The sequence below is a fragment of the Lontra canadensis genome, unplaced genomic scaffold (assembly GCF_010015895.1).
Source record: "Lontra canadensis isolate GAN:19392208 unplaced genomic scaffold, GSC_riverotter_1.0 scaffold13, whole genome shotgun sequence".
Taxonomy (NCBI): domain Eukaryota; kingdom Metazoa; phylum Chordata; class Mammalia; order Carnivora; family Mustelidae; genus Lontra; species Lontra canadensis.
In genome coordinates, this window is record NW_022631007.1 from 16,208,783 (window position 1) to 16,224,416 (window position 15,634).

Here is a 15,634-nt window from a genome sequence, read left to right on the forward strand (position 1 = left end):
TCCCTTGGACTGATCCTACCTTCAAAGGTTGCTTGAGCACAGACTTCCTGAGCATTTGGGCCCTTTGATCCCCCCAGATCCAGGAACAGAGGCCAGCAGAGTCTGGGCAGGGCTGTGGTGGCCACAGGGGGACCAGTTAGCGGCAGGGGTGGCAGGCCATAAATCCCCAGGGAACAAAGGCAGCAGCCAGCCTATGGACGTCCAGGCCCCTTGTAGGCAATCAGCCCAGAAAGCTTGGAGAAGCTCCTTTTGGTCTGGAAATAAACCAGGGGGTGACTTTGGGGTTATATGGTAAATAAAAATGTAATTAAGAGTCCCCAGTGGTACTCAGTTCGGTGAAATGGCCATATTTGGCCATTTAAGACCAGTTTGCTGAGGCTTCCATACCCACTTGGAGGACTTTGCCTTTGTTCCCCTATCCCCACCCCATCCCCCCATCACCACTAGGCTATGAGGCAGGGAGTCAAGCCTTCCCTCCTACTCAGGGAGCTTCTGGGAGGCTGGGCACTGGGTCCAGGATCCATTCCTCTCCTTGCTCTGTTTCCCATGGTATGGGTATGAAAAGTGGGAGGAAGTTGGAAGCAGCACTCCCCTGTTTTGACCGGGCCCGGCAAGGCTCCGTCACTATGGCAAGAACTGGATGCATGGGAGGAGGGGATTTTGCAGTGCTGCCTCTATGGTCTCTGATGGAGCACAAGGCCTTTCTGGCTGGCATCCTTCTGACCTCTGCCTTCAGCCCCGTGGCTAGCACACTGCCAGCTAGCCCAGGAGGAACACAGGGCACAAAGGGAAGAGAGTGGGTGCCTGGGGCCATCTCAGAGTGGACTGGAACTGGGGGCTCAGTCAGGAAGCCCCACCTCTGCGTCTGCAAGTGAAAAGCCCGTGGCAGCACTGGGTCACAGGATTAGATTTACATTCTGTAATGTTCCATCCTAAGAATTCACTGGGCAGCTGGGGCAGCGAGCGGTGCGGGTACGGGGAAGAGAGATGCCCAGGCGCATGCGCAGGAAGGGACCAGCTGTGCCATGGAAGAGATGTGGCAGGTCTTTGAGCCTGACGTGACTCCTCACACAGCATTTCTGAAGTTCTTTTTCTTCCTTTCTTTCTTGTTTCATCTTTTGGTAATCTTCGATCTCTATGGTTTTGGCCCCGTGCTACATTAAAAGTACATATAATTAACAACAAAAATATACTTGCTTTATTTAGCAATTTTCTAAAAAGCGAAAACAGTCATAAAAAGACACAAGCAGTAAACAAACATATTGCACTGGGTGAAGAAATTTTGGTCTGTGTGTGAACAAACCACGTGAAGGCAAGGCTGACCAAGTCATTACACAGACTCTGAGAGCTTATTTACACGTCTTTTCAGGAATAGATTAAAAAGAAGGCTCAGTTTAAAATCGAGAAAAAGGTTTTATAACCCCTGTGTAAGCACACATACTAAGGGAAACACGTCTTGATACGTGGCACCATGTAAACAATTTCACAAAATGCTCCTATTGTCAACTGCCCAGCACGCGTTAAGCTATGCACTTAACAATCAATGAGCATAGATCATATAATAAAATAACGCCAATGGCAAACATTCATAACTGTGGACAATGTTTTGACAGTTGTGTGTTCAGGTAACATACATATAACCTTGACTAGCATCTAATCCCTTAATGACTGGACCTCAGCGGCAGGGGGTAGGTTTGGAGGCGTCTATTCTCCAACAAATACACAGGCTACCATCTCATTTTGGGCATCTGAAGGTGCTGTTACTTTATAAATAATTTTCAAAACCCACCAGTATTCTTACATTTGAGTTTAAGAAAAATCGGATTAATATCCAAATGTAAGACTGAAAACCAAGCCGATTACAAGGAGGCTGCACTGACTCTTGCAGCCACTTCTCCATCAGAGGATGGGAGGAAGCCTGCTTTCTTTTCTGATTTTACAAACTCAACCCGATTTTAAGTCAGCTCTTTCTCCTGCGGTAACCTTCACTCCAGGGACCAATGTAGCTTTCCCCCAAACAATCCTTGGGATCCATAATGCAACATGAGGTTTTGTAAGGAAATGGGCAGACTGGCCTCACTCCTCCACAGGTATCTCAGTGACCAGACAGTGCTGGTGACGCGAGGACTGTCACTGCTGGGACCGGAAGCTTCCCCGAGTGAGGTCAGGCTCATGGAAAGAACAAGGGCTGGCATATCAGCCCAGGGTGTGGGGAGAGGCGAGCTCACGGCACTCAGGAAAGCACAGATGGGGTCACCAGCTCACAGTGTCAGAGCTCGTGTCTGGGAGGCTCCAGCTGAAGGACAGACACCAACGGGTTCCAAATGTGGCTACCAGAGACCAGTCTGCAAAGGGAAGTTGCCATAGAGACAGTCAACACCATATTTTATCTACATATGGGTCATGATCGGAAAGGGACCCGAGGATGATGTAGAAATACACAGAAGGTTCTAGGTGTGTGCCAGTCTGAAGGAATTGGTCAGACAAACCACGGGGCTTCTTCTTTCCAGAGTGAGCATCTCTCCTCAGCTTGGGCCAAACACAAACTACATCAGATTGAAAGGTTTGCCAGCATAGTAGCCAAAGCGGAAGCTGCTGGTTTGCCGAAGTACGCTTCACAGCGACGCACGCGAAACACTTTGACAGAAAGTTAGGAGAGGCTGTGATCTCCATTTGGTACATTCCAAAAACATCTAGTTTGTCTAGATGATGTCTAGGTGATCTAGATACAGAGCAGACCCCAGAGGACAGAATCTGATCTGATCCAAACACACCCAGGGGCAGCTCCGGAAGGACAAGGAGCATCCCAGCTGTTTGCCACAGGCTGGAAGATGCCTCTGGACATCCCCAGGTCAGCGAGAAGCCTCCTTGGGGCACAGACCTCTAAGAGCCCTAGGGCAACCTCCCTGCTGCGTGCTGAGGGCATTCCAGCTTTCTCAAGTTAAGGAATAATGAAATCTGTCCCAAACTCTGTATTTATGTTTTAAATACCAAAGTGTATTTCCTCCCCGACCCTTCCCACTCTCCACAGTTTTAAATCATTCCTTCAGAAAACTATGTTTTTTTCTAAAACAAAAAAAGCGATAAGTTTATCTGTCCATTTCATTACAAACAGATATGAAAATCTTTCATCGCTTCTGAGCACCATCTAACGTAGATCACGAGCTGTCGGGGCACGGGGAGGAGAGCTAGGTCCGCTCTTCACTTCTGTGACTCAAGGGGACTCCATTTTCCTCCTCTTTGGCGTCTGTGGCTTCACTGAGACCCAGAGGAGGAGTATCTTCCTCGTACGTTGGGCAGATGTTGTCTTGTCCCTTGTTCCCACAGTAAACACATTCCTTAAAGGGAAAGATGTAAAGTCAGTAACAAAAATGACCTTTTCATTACCAAACAGTGGTTTGACCTGAGGGAGGTGCAGGTGACCTGGGGTCAGCCGTGGTGAGCGGGGAGGTGGGAAGCCACTGAGGGGCTGCTGGGACCCTGCCTGCTCTTGAGGGAGGTCAGAGCTGCTCCCCAGGGGCCCCACTCCCCACTTCCCCGAGGCCAGGGGAGCGTCCAGGCCCTTATCTGAGAGGCAGCTTTCCATGGTGACAGGATAGTGGAACCAGTAGGCTCAAGGTTCTGTCCCAGCTCCTCCCCTTCCTGCCTGTGGGACCACAGTCAAGGTCCAGTTTAACTGCCTTCTCCAACCTCAGTTTTCTTGTGCAGGAAGGTGGACATGACAGAGTACTGTCTCATTCCCTATCTGTTGATCACCTGTAATGCTCCAGGCAGATCCCAAGGACTGGGATTCTCCAGCAAACAAAGATGGAAATCTCTGCCCAGGAGAAGAGGGGAGGGGAGATCCTGGGAGGAGAGAGGGACAATAGCCCAAGTGACAGGTGTCCCCAGCATATTCAAGATGAAAGCCTAAAGGAACATGGCACATGGACGAGACCTACAATCTTATTCTGGGCCTTCAGAACAAGAGAAGGCCCCTGATTGGGGGGGGGGGGGCGTGTCTGTGACACCCTCCCCTCACAGGGTAGAGTCTCGCTCCCTGGGAAGTGTGGCTTCTAGCCTTTAGGTGACGACAGATGCCCCCGCTGACATCTTGCCCTCACCTTCACGAGAAACTCTGAGACCGAACTACCCAGGCAAGCTGTTCCTTAATTCCCAGCCCAAAGAGATACTGGGACAGTGTAAGTGTTCACGGCTTTAGGCCACTAAGGCTTGGGGTTTTTGCTAGGAGGCGACAGACAGCCAATTCTGCGGTGTGTGACGAAAACCCCTGAAGGAAGCCAGGAAGAGCCATGTGACTGACAGAAGGGCCTCCCAGCAGAGGGAAGGGCAGGTGCAAAGGCCGGGCGGCAGGAGGGACAGGTGAGAGGCCCACGTGGTTGCAGAGAGTGAGGGAAGAGAAATGGCAGATGGCAGATGGGGGCGACGTATCAGATTTTTATGGCTTTGCAGCACTTTACTCCAACTGGCTGGGGCATGGCTGCCAGGGACACAACCGTAGGGACAAGGGGGAAGGATGCACAGTGAGGAGGCCACCGTGAAGATCCAGCTGAAAGAGCACTGCGGCTTGAAGCAGCAGGCAGTGCTGGAGGGGTTGGGGGTATCAGGGTCCTGTCCTGAAGCTGGAGGACTGAGAGGGCAGCGCGTTAGGAGGCTGAAGGACACGGAGACCCTGAAGTGAATAGCTTCCAGGGTGTGGGGCTCAGGGTGGGCAGGGCATGGGGATGGGCACAGACATGACTCCGCAAGTCCTGTGGAGGAGGAGGGTGCGGCTGCAGGTTCCTGAGGCCTGGAAGGAGTGGTGTTCCCACTGTTATCTAATGGTCTATGCAGACACTGAGGGCTCATGGTAGGAGAGCTGCTTCCTAGTTTGTTTTTTAAATTGAAAACAAGTGAAAGAAAGAAAAAACATTCAAATTTCAGTATGCCACTAAAAGGAATATTCAGAAGATCTTTTTGGGAACAAGGTGGCAAAGTTCCTTAAAGTAGACTCAGTAGCATCCTGGGATCATTTGTCTTCGTGAACAGACTCTTTCTAGCTTTGGAAGTGTGAGGGGGTACTGAGAGTGCTAAGGGCTGTGGGGAGTGCGCACAGGCGTGCTGAGCTCACCGTGAGGTCCAGGGCGGCAGGCAGGCGACCGCCCCTCAGCCATGGATGCACGTCCAGCAGCTCCTGCCTCTGGCCCTCAGTGAAGTGGGGCTGGGACTTCTGCATGGCTCTCAGCTTCTCCCGGTCTTCCTTCAACACTGTTTCCAGATTCCTTCACAAAACAGTTAGAAACAGGTAAGCTGTACAGTGCCTGAAGGGGATTCTGTGGTTTAAACAAAACAAAAACCCTCTTTTTCTAGCAACTCTTTCAGGATTAATTAATTAATTTTAGATGATTTTGTTTAATGCTAATTTCCTTTTTCTTTAAAATAAATTACCCTACTTAAGGCACCTTAATCTCCCTAGTCTATCATCTGTAGTTTTTCTATTAAAATAACCCAAGTTACGATCTAGGTTTTATTTGAAATTAGGGGGACGGGACACCCACAGACGCTTGGTTCTGCACAGGCTGGTTTGCTAGAGACTCTGACCATCAAGGCAGCAGGTGGGGTAACCGTCCTGGCTCCCCAGCAGACATTGGGCTGGCTGGAAGGAAACCCAGGAGCCCCTCCCACCTCCCCCCAGAGGCCTGGCAGTCCTGAGCCTCTGCGGTAATCCCTCCTTCCTTCCCTAGCTCCTCCCACCATGGGGCTCTGAGGCACAGGGACCATAGCGGTCCTAGACCAGAGGGACATGGGGTCACAGTGGCAGAAGCACAGACCTGCTCACCACAGAGCAGCTGGTAGTCCAGGCTGCTCACCTCCCTGAGCTCCTGTATCTCCAGGATGGACACAGCCCATTTCGCCCACAGGGGAACGGGCAACTGAGCCAAAGGGAGACGTTGGTACAAACGCTTCATGAGCCCAGCAACACGACGGGGATTGGAAGGGAGCCCGTCCTCCTCCCAGCCTACGGCAGGTCACCCGCAGTTCTCCACGGGACCACAGAGCCATCCAGAGTGACCCTCCTTCTCCGTCCATACAATCAGAGGCGAGGCTCTCAGTGGGAAGTCCCCCCGACTGGGTGGCCTTGTTGTTTGGTGAGCCCATGTCCCTAGGAGAAGTCGGGGGTTACCGGGAAGGCATCTGGTAGGTCATCATGACGCTGTCATCCGTGTCGGCCATCAGCAGCCAGACGGGGTCCTGCAGGACATACTTGATGAACTGTTCACTTTCTTCCATATCTGCCTTCGCTTTCGCTGTGTGGTTCTTCTCCGAAGAGTCAACGCTTCCGAAATACTTGCTGGTGTGACCTGTGTCACTGCTGCCTTTAAAAACACAATACGTGGCAAGTGAAAACCTTTCATGTGAAGTTAAACCTCATAAAACGGCAGTTTCAGGGAGCCAAAGGGTTTGACGTGGTAACAAGTGCCTAGACAGGTAGGTTTTGCCTCCTCTTTCCAGTTCTCAAATTATCTGGATAATACCAGCCAGCACCATGGGGACGATTCTCTCCCGGGTCAGCCCTGAGAAGTCCAGATGGGGCTGCGTCTTAGAAATCGTGCTCCTTTGGGGTGCCTGGGTGCTCTGTCAGTTAAGCGTCCAACTCCTAATTTCAGCTCAGGTCATGACCTCGGGGTCGTGGGATGGAGCCCCACATCAGGTTCTGCATGCTGGGCATGGAGCCTGCTTCAGATTCTTTTTCTCCCTCTTCCCCTGTATGCCTCCCCACCGCCCCCTGCCAAAAGAAATCATGCTCCTGCTCCTTGACTAGGTCAGGCCACAAAAAAGCTGGTTTTGTCAGCAGGGGGCAGCTGGCCTGGCACACTCTGCCATTAGCCTCTGTGGGGAGCGAGACCAGAGAACAGGTGAAGACGGGTGCTCAGTCAGTGGGGAGCGGATGTGGCTGTTCCAGATCACACCTGAGTGATCCTCCCTGGTAAAGCAGACCCCCACGCCCTAGCTCACACGAGGGGAGCTAACTCAGCAAGGGGGGCACTACCGGCCCTCCTGGCAGGCCCAGAGACTCTGAGGGATGGTCCAAGATGGTCCAAAAGGGCTGGTGGCATAGAGGCCTGTGATAACAGCAATGTCCATAGCAAACGGGCAGAGGGGATGCACATCGGCAGGGTGAGCCAGGAGGACAGAGCCTGAACCTGCTGGCAGCCATGGCTGCAGGCCCTGGGGAGGCACTTGGGAGCACCAGCTAGATGCCTGTGGGGACCTGGTCTGCACCGGATACCAGGCCCTGAGCACACGCAGGCCTGTGGCCTGGGGTGCGGGAAAAGCTGCGGACGCCCAGGAACATTAGGTGGCCATCATCTAAACAAACCTGAAATTCAGCAATTGAAACACACTCAACGCCCACAGGATTTGGGTGCTCCCAGTGCCAACAACATACCTGCTCCACTTCTGGATGTAGCGCAGCCCAGTGAGCCTGAGCCCAGGGAGTCGGATGTAGCAGAGGCTCCACTCCCAGATAGGGCTGACCCTGTGGCCGAGCACAGGTCCTTGTGCAGCAAGAGGTCGAGCAGGCCACTGGATGTGGAGAGGGCATCACTATTCCGGGCATCTGCAGGTTCCTCACGCTTTGGAAACAGGGAGAAGACAGCACAGTCAGGGCTCAGTGCACAGAATGGGGCTCGGCACACAGAATGGGGCTCTGCACATTGTCAGGGCTCTGTATACAGAGAGGGGCTCAGCATACAGTCAGGGCTCTGCATAAAGAGAGAGGCTCTGTGCACAGTTAGGGCGTGACTGCACAGAACAGGGCTCTGCACACAGCCAGGGCTCTGCATACAGAGAGAGGCTCTTTGCACAGTCAGGGTACAGGACACAGAATTGGGCTCTGTGCATAGTCAGGGCTCTGCATACAGAAAGAAGCTCAGCACACAGTCAGGGTGCAGTGCACAGAGAAGGCTCAGTGCACAGTCAGGGCTCTGTGCATAGAGAGGGAGTTGGTGCACAGTCAGGGCTCTGCACACAGTCAAAGGCTTGGTGTACAGAGAGAACCTCTGCTCACTGTCAGAGCTCTATGTATAGAGTGGGGCTTGGTGCATAGTCAGGGCTCTACGCAGAGTCAGGGGCTTTGTGCACAGAGAGAGGGCCTGTGCACAGTCAGGCCTCTGCATATAGAGAGAGGATCTGCACATAGTCAGGGCTCTGCATACAGAGAGAGGGTCTGTGCACAGTCAGGGCTCAGCACACAGAACAGGGCTCGGGGGAGCTGCACAGCGCTGTCTGCACAGGGCTGCTCAGAGACAGAGCAAAGTGCCATCCTCCTTAGGTCGCTGGTCCTCCCTTCATCACCAACAAAGAAGACGAAACGAACATGCCCCCTGGTTATTAAGTCTACAGCAACACCCTTGCTAGTGGTCTATGAGTGTCATCTAATAATAACCTTAATTTTGGGAAGGTCACACCAAAGACAGCGGGTCTTGGTCCCTGAGAGAAAGGCCTTCTGCTCGTTCCCACACCCTGGCAGACAGGGCAGAGGGGAAGCACGTCAGCAGCACCCCAGTGACTGCTGCTCTGTGGAATGGGGGAGGGGAATCTGGCTTCCCAGTGGGCATGGCCTTGACCTGGCAGCATCCTGACCCTCTGATCCTCAGAACCAGCACAATAGGCCCAGGACCCCAGACACAGGAATCAGGGGCCCCTGGCACATGGAGGTGTTTACTTGCGACTTCGAGATTGTGCTTCCCCTCCCAGGAGCAAGGGCAGGGGCGCCAGTGGCCACACTGCCGCACTAGTGTGACTACATCCCTCAGTGCGGTTACCGCAGCCCTCAGCATGGTCACTCAGAGCAGTCACTACACAGCTCAGCATGGCCACTACACCCCTCAGAGCGGTCACTCAATGCGGTCACCATACCCCTTAGCGTGGTCACTCGGTACAGTCACTACACCCCTCAGCACAGTGACAGCCCGGTCACTCAGCGTGGTCACTACACCCCTCAGTGCGGTCCCCACATACCAGTGGTTCACCGGAAGCAGCTCACGACTTCATTAACTGAACAAGAACAGCACACCAGCATCCCGTGGGACTTGGGAGGAGGGGCGCACGTGGCCTGGTTTCAGAGCTCAGGCCTCTGCCTCCCTGCCCCCCAGGGTGCCTCTGCGGCCGGCTCCCCCTTGGACCCCACTGCCCTCCAAGGGGTCTGAGCTCTGGCATTCAACCTGACTGTGCTTTATCCACAGTTTTACTGAAAATATTGGGGCCCAGAGCGAGTCATGAAGTCAAGTGTGCGTATCTGGACCCGTGTCCATCAGACAATCCAGTGGCTTCCTTCATCTGGACCCCCAGACAATAAGAAGATGCCAGGGATCTACTCTGACAGGGTCGCTGAGCTGGAAAACATTCCCGTCCAGCCCATGTATTTAGGTCACAACTGGAACTGTGTGGCAGGAGGGGAGACAGGAGCGCACGTGCTCACCCTGTCCCTGCACCCCCGCTGCCTGCTTTAGGGAAGGAAGGCAGGAAATGCTTACGATTGGCAAGGCCTTCGGCTGCCGGTCCCAGGATGTGGAAGGTCTGCAGTCGGGCCCCGCACCCGCTGTCCCCGCTGTCCCTGCGGGTCCTGCCGTTCCTGAGGCTGCGGTGCTGCCCTCAGGGACCTCCTCCAGCTGCAGCAAGTTGAGCTGCAGAGGCGAGCTCCCTCGGGACTGGAAGAGCGGAGGGGAGGCTCTGCCCGGGGGCCCAGAGGCAGACGGTGGGTACATGGGGGTGGCTGCATGAGAAGCTGCCAGCCCACGCTCTGACAGAGGACATGTGCATGGCGCTTTGTGGGGTGAGGTCCGGCCGGGGAGCTCAGGCTGCGAGGCAGGGATCATCTCCGACAGAAAGTTAGGCTGGCCTGGGAAGAAGGCCTGGGGCAGGCTGGGGGTCACTGAAGGGAAGGAATAGTTGGGTAACACCAATGCCATGACTGGGGTCAAGGGGACAGCGAACGGCGGGTGCTGGATGGCAAACTCATGCTGGGTGTCCATGGGCACGGCAGGCACCGCGAAGCTGGCCTGGGGAGCCAGGGGTGCCGACGCCACCATCCCTGGTGTGGGCATGATTCCTGGGGCTGGAAACACAGGCAGGGGGTAAGCAGGCACCGAGGCAGGGAAGGGCGTCGTGGGGCAGCTGGACTGGGACGTGTCCCACGGTGACCAGGCTGTGGCATTCAGGCCCATCAGTGGGGGCCGGTGGGGTGCAGGGCCCCCAGACCCAGTGCTCTCAGAAGAGTCTCGAGGCTTGGCCCGTTTGGACTTCAGTTTTCTATTCTTCCCAGTTTTTTTCCAAGATGATTCTATTCCAGAAGCATTTCTTAGTCCTGGTGCAGCTAAAATAATGGGAAAACACCAGAGTTAAGATGCAAACATTTGTGTTTGCCAGTTTTCAGACTCCTAGGCTCCTGGAAACATGAAGACACATCCTAGTTCAGCAGTCCCGTGTTTCCAAATGTCAGCCTGTGGCCACTCAGGCCTCCATCAGGTGCTGCCCGGCCCTCGGTGAAGTGAGAATAACCAGGGCAAAATGTTCATAAAACCAGAGTCACCCGATTTTAAGGACGGCCATTAATTGCAAGATCACATGCCTGTTTTTCATCGGGTGTTAAAATACCCTTTCCCTGACAAAATAATAGTGATGAAAAGTTGTATTTAGAAGATTTCATTTGCTCAAAAAAGTAAAAAGGCTGGTAAGTGTCAGCTGTTCCCCAGTACTGGTTTGTGAAATGTGAAGGGTAACACCCCTGATCATCTAACCTATTTTTCAATTTTATGAGCTTCATCACTACTGTTCCTTAAAATGAGCTGCTTCCTGCTTTGCCTGTCAGAGGGAGCGTGGACCCCAGCCCAAGGGGAGGTCAGAGGATGGAAGGGAGCACGTGCTCTTGGAACTACCTTCCTTCTCTCTGATGAGCAATGCTTTTTTCTTCAGAAGGCTGGACGTCTCCAAGGGTAGCAGAAGGGACTCTGGGCTTGTCTCCACACTCTACCCCCGGGCCTGGGCTAGCAGGGGAAGTATGTTGGTTGAGCTGGGGGATCATGCCATGCCTGGGATGGTCCCAGGAACCTGTTTCTCCTCTCCTGTCACACAGGATAACTCTGGGCTTCTGCAGCAGGTGTGTGGGGACACCTTCTGTCAGCAATGCCAACAGGTGCTCCCTTAATCTTTACTCCATGCTGAAGACAAATGGACCAATCCAAGGCAAAGTGCTAAGTGGGTAGAGGCTTTGTGACTCAGACTCTGTCTGGTGTTTTTTCTATAGGAAATCTGTCCCCTGGTGGGACTACTGGCTGAAGCACTGGGCTCCTGGGATTGCACATCAGGGTCTAGACAGGGTTGCGGTGGATGGCTGCACAGTCTGTGCACTGCAAAAACTGCTGGGCCAAGGGGGGCAAGAGGGAGCTAGAACTCCATACTAAATCAGGCCCACAGAGTATGTCTGCCCAAGGTGGGGGGGGATGACACTTCCTCCTAATTTCCAAAGAAATTAGGCCCAACAGTCACCCTAAGTCTGGGGAAGAAGGAGAAAAGGAAAAGACTAGAAAAGACATAATCCTTGGCAGCATCAGTCTCTTTCACTTCTCATATTTTCACTTTGTGGCGTGTCTGCCTAGAGATCCAGGGGAAGCTGGGTTCTCATGATGCACGTGTCTCCTGGGCTCACTAGCTCTGATCCCCGTGTCTGGCCTGGGGAGCCATGGGAAGAGGTGGGGTCTCTGATCAGTCCAGCCCTGTCTATCTTCACCCCATGCCCTTCGACCCCTGCTGGGGGGCAGCCTGGAAGGCAGCTTTCTGCACTCCCAGGGTCTATCCTCCAGCCTTAAGGCCCCCCAGCTAGGAAGGCATCTGGGGAGAAGGCTGTCACTCCCTCCTACGGTGTCCTCAGGAGTCTGACGCAATGTGCCCCGTCAGTCCTATGGGGCGGGTAGGGTCCCCTGCCCCTCACAGTCACCCAGTGAGAGACATCTGAGGTGGCAGCTCTGTGTTCCATGGGAGCCAGCCTGGGACTGTCGCTGCTCTTGCTAGCACTGTTGCCTTGGGGACACAGGACACCTGTTTCTACTGAAACAGACTGCATCACTGTGATGTTCCAGCCTATATCTAACTGGGGCCATTCCACATGTCGACAGGAGCCATGGACTCCGTTCTACCAAGAAGAACATCTTTAAAATGTGGTTTTGCCACTTACTTCTCTCACTTAGCTGCCCCTTGGACTTTTCCTGTAAGTAATAATGGCAGCGAGACTGGAAGATAGTGAGTTTCCGCATCTCCTTGAACTTGAGCAGGAAGCTCTGTTCCTCCTTCTGGGTGTGTGCGGCCAGCACTTCCTTGGTGAGGCCCAGCGTCCTGAGGGGCTCCTTCTCCGCACCCAGGATGCACGGCCGTCCGTCCAGAGACTCAGGCCCGCTCATGGCATCTTCCACCAGCTCTGGAACAGAAGACGGGCACTGGGGCTTAAAACAACGGAAAAACGCATCTGGCGTCTCTGAAGAAGGCAGCCCCTCGCACACATGTGCGATGCCTCGTGCCTCCAGAGCTTGGGGCTGAAACCTGTGATATGTTCAGGCAGCTCTCTGAGAAAAGTTCACCATCAAAGGCACAAGACAAGGACAGAAAGCCCCACTGCCTGGGCAGCTCCAGGATTGGTCTTCGAAGCAAACTGAAATGTGGGGTACCTGGGGTTTCAGCCCCACGTTGAAGATGCTGCTCCTGGTCTGTCCTTGGCTCTGAGAGCACAAGACCCTGAGCCGGCGCGGGGCCCCCGTCCTTCTTCAGGACCCGCTGGCTCCCTCCCATGCACTCTCCCTTCAATGTCCCTGTCTTCCCAGCACAGAACAAATCTGGGTTTCCATTCCTTCGTGGGTGTTGTGAAGAACAGGGTAACTCAGGGATGGTACCCGTGGGCACGTAGGACCTGTCCTGGCTCCTATCCTCCAACAGGGGAGGGGGCGGGGACCCTCAGCCCCACAGAAGGGGGAGGCCCAGGACCCTCACTCATTCCCCAGGAGGCCGGGGCTCAGCACCACCACGGCCTCTGCCTGGTAGGCGCCAGAGTGGACAACTGCCGCCAGGTGGACCTGGAGTGCAGTGGGGGCTAGGACAGGGGCCCTGGGACCAGGAGGGACTGGGACTGGGACAGGGGTGGCTGGAACCAGGACAGGGGTAGCTATACCCCACCCTGCTTTTTCATCGTTAAAATCAGACCGCTCCCGACATCATTGGTGAACCAACAAGCATACCGAGCTCAGGCTGCAGCTTCTTGTCGCCCACGTGCACGATGGTGCTGCTGTAGCTGCACTGGCTGGTGAGGGACACAACGCTCTCCGCCTTGCTGGGCAGCGTCAGCGATGGCAGGTGTGCGCTGACCCCTGCGTGGCTGTTCACCTTGGAGGATGACGCTGTCTCTTTGTAAGAGGAAATGGACACAAACACAGAAATGCAACAAAAGCAAACCGCTCGGACAAGACACCCCACTGTCTATGCGGTGCGCCAATACCCCGGGGACCCGCAGAGCCTGCATACACCCGGGCACATGACTGCCCGTCCCCAGCTCTTTATTCACAGGGGAAAGCAGGAGAAGAGGGAAGTCTGAACTGGACACAGCCTGAGTGCTCTAATAGGAGGTAGACGGTTGGGAAGCTGCAGGTACTCTGGGTCTGGGCCTCTGACCAGGGCCTGGGGCCCTTCCAACAGGCCCACAGATGGCCAGGAGCCCACCATCCGCAGGGTGCTGGCCAGGGGCTGGCTCTGTGTCCCCGAGGACTAGGGCAGGGACTGTCCATCACAGTGGGACTGCCCAACATGAGTGCTCCATCAACAGGGGGCTACCCGGTGTTTGGTCCTGGTAAGGTCCAGCAGTAACACTCAGAACGCTCGAGAGGCCTGTGGGGTGAAATCCGACTCAGGTGTGCTAACATTCGGAGGCCTGTGCTCTTCCGAGAGACCACAGAAACAAGACCCACCCAAGAACGGCAGGGTGAGGTGCCCCCAGGTCTTCAGCAGCCCCAGCAAGATCCAAGTCTCAAAGTCCCAAATCACCTTTACCTCCAGCTTGTAAGAAGATCCTAAGTTTTGAGCTACTCTGGTCATGGAAAAACCAGCCTACACCCACATACTGGGTCCTTGAAGCTGCTCAGACTTCCTGCGGGAGGGGGCGGGGCTCTGGGCCTTCAGTGACACCTGACCCCACCCCCACCCCCACGGAGGACCTCAGTCAGCGCATGCGGCACAGCTCAAAGCAACAAGACACCTGCGGAAGGCAGCCGGGGGCTGGCCACTGCCTGTCGCTTATCGCTGGCCTGCGTTGCCACGTTCACTGGGAACTCACACTTCCTCTTGAGGGTGGCCGCCTCACTGCAGCTCTCCAGGTATCTGCACGGAGAGTTGGAAAGGGCCTCGTGGGACACGGGAGCCCCAGGGGCACGTGGAGGAGCCGGGAAGGTGGGGGAGGGGGGAGGTGACCGCACCTGATGACACCGTCCAGGCAGCTGATCTGCTGGTAGGAGCCAGCGGGCGGGTTCCTGCAGCCCAGCTCCTCAGGAGAGCCGCCCGCGGGCAGGCTAGTACCAGAGCTGTCCTGTTCCACGGGGACAGCTTTCATCTGAGCAGAGGAACTACTCGGAGTCTCTGAAAGGACAAAACGGTTCTCTCAGGTAAAACTTGTGTCCCCCAAAGCGGATTCTCTAGTCAGAAAGCATTTCCATGCAACCTATAAGTCAGGCTGTGATTCTCAAACACAGAAACCCAGGGCCAGCCTGCTCTTCAGGCAGTCTGGTGGGGGCGAGCGTCCCTGTGACACCCCCAGAGGGAAGCTGGAGGGCGCTGTCACGGGGGGGGGGGGCTCCCCCTAGGGCTATCCCCAGGCTCAAGGACTTAGCAGTGGGAAAGGCCAGGTCTTCCTGGAACTCCTGAAATGTGCAGGGCCAGTAAGATGGCAGATGCTTTAAGGTTGATGGATAGTCCCAGTCTCGGAGAGGAGAGACCCCCCCAGAAATGTGAGCTGGTGTCGCTAATGATTTTCTGTCCCCAGGGCAGACTGCTGTGGATGCTTCTCTTCCTGCCCTCTCCGCACACACCCCTGTGCTGTTCCCTGAGGGGTCCCCAGGGGCAGAGCCGTGTCCTGCTCCCCGTGGCATCCCCGCACACCCACACAGACTATAGCATGGCCACTGAGGGCAGCGTGCACCCCCACTTGTCCCGGATGCCAAAATTCCTGGTGAAGAAGAGATATGCGGCAGCCACCAGAGGCTTCCTGGAGGAGGTGAACCCTGAGTGCAGGGGATGAGCAGGAGCCCCGCAGGGACAGAGGCCACAGGGAGCCCAGGTACAAGGGTGCCAAGTTGCAACATGGTGAGGTGGGCTCAGGGAGTGTGGGGTGGTGACAGCCCCCTGTGCCTCTGGCTCCCCGGGGTCGGGGGGCCCATGAACAAAGAAGGTGCTGCCCCATGGGACACTTCATTTAGACGGACAATTGCTTGTGGGTTGGCTGGGCAGCCCCCCCAACTTGGATGAGTGTGTGCACATGCTCACGTGAGTGTAAGCACCCACACTCTGGCCACTATGCCCAGTGACAGCAGGGGCCACGGGCAGGCCTTGGCCCACCTCAGCA

At 55.1% G+C, this 15,634-nt stretch overlaps 1 protein-coding gene across 2 annotated transcripts in view; it reads right to left on the reverse strand.

Moving 5' to 3' along the window:
- Positions 1–2,866: 2,866 nt before the first annotated feature.
- The window catches only part of PER2 (period circadian regulator 2), a 37,503-nt gene continuing 24,735 nt past the window's right edge, over positions 2,867–15,634 (reverse strand). For both annotated transcript variants that reach the window (XM_032857619.1, XM_032857620.1), the window contains exons 15-23: positions 14,493–14,652; positions 14,276–14,397; positions 13,266–13,430; positions 12,215–12,454; positions 9,519–10,357; positions 7,430–7,616; positions 6,164–6,356; positions 5,111–5,261; positions 2,867–3,338 (exon numbers count right to left, since the gene is read on the reverse strand). In XM_032857619.1, the coding sequence (XP_032713510.1) occupies positions 3,189–3,338; positions 5,111–5,261; positions 6,164–6,356; positions 7,430–7,616; positions 9,519–10,357; positions 12,215–12,454; positions 13,266–13,430; positions 14,276–14,397; positions 14,493–14,652 (2,207 nt within the window). In that variant the 3' untranslated portion in view covers positions 2,867–3,188. The remainder of the gene's footprint in view (positions 3,339–5,110; positions 5,262–6,163; positions 6,357–7,429; positions 7,617–9,518; positions 10,358–12,214; positions 12,455–13,265; positions 13,431–14,275; positions 14,398–14,492; positions 14,653–15,634) is intronic.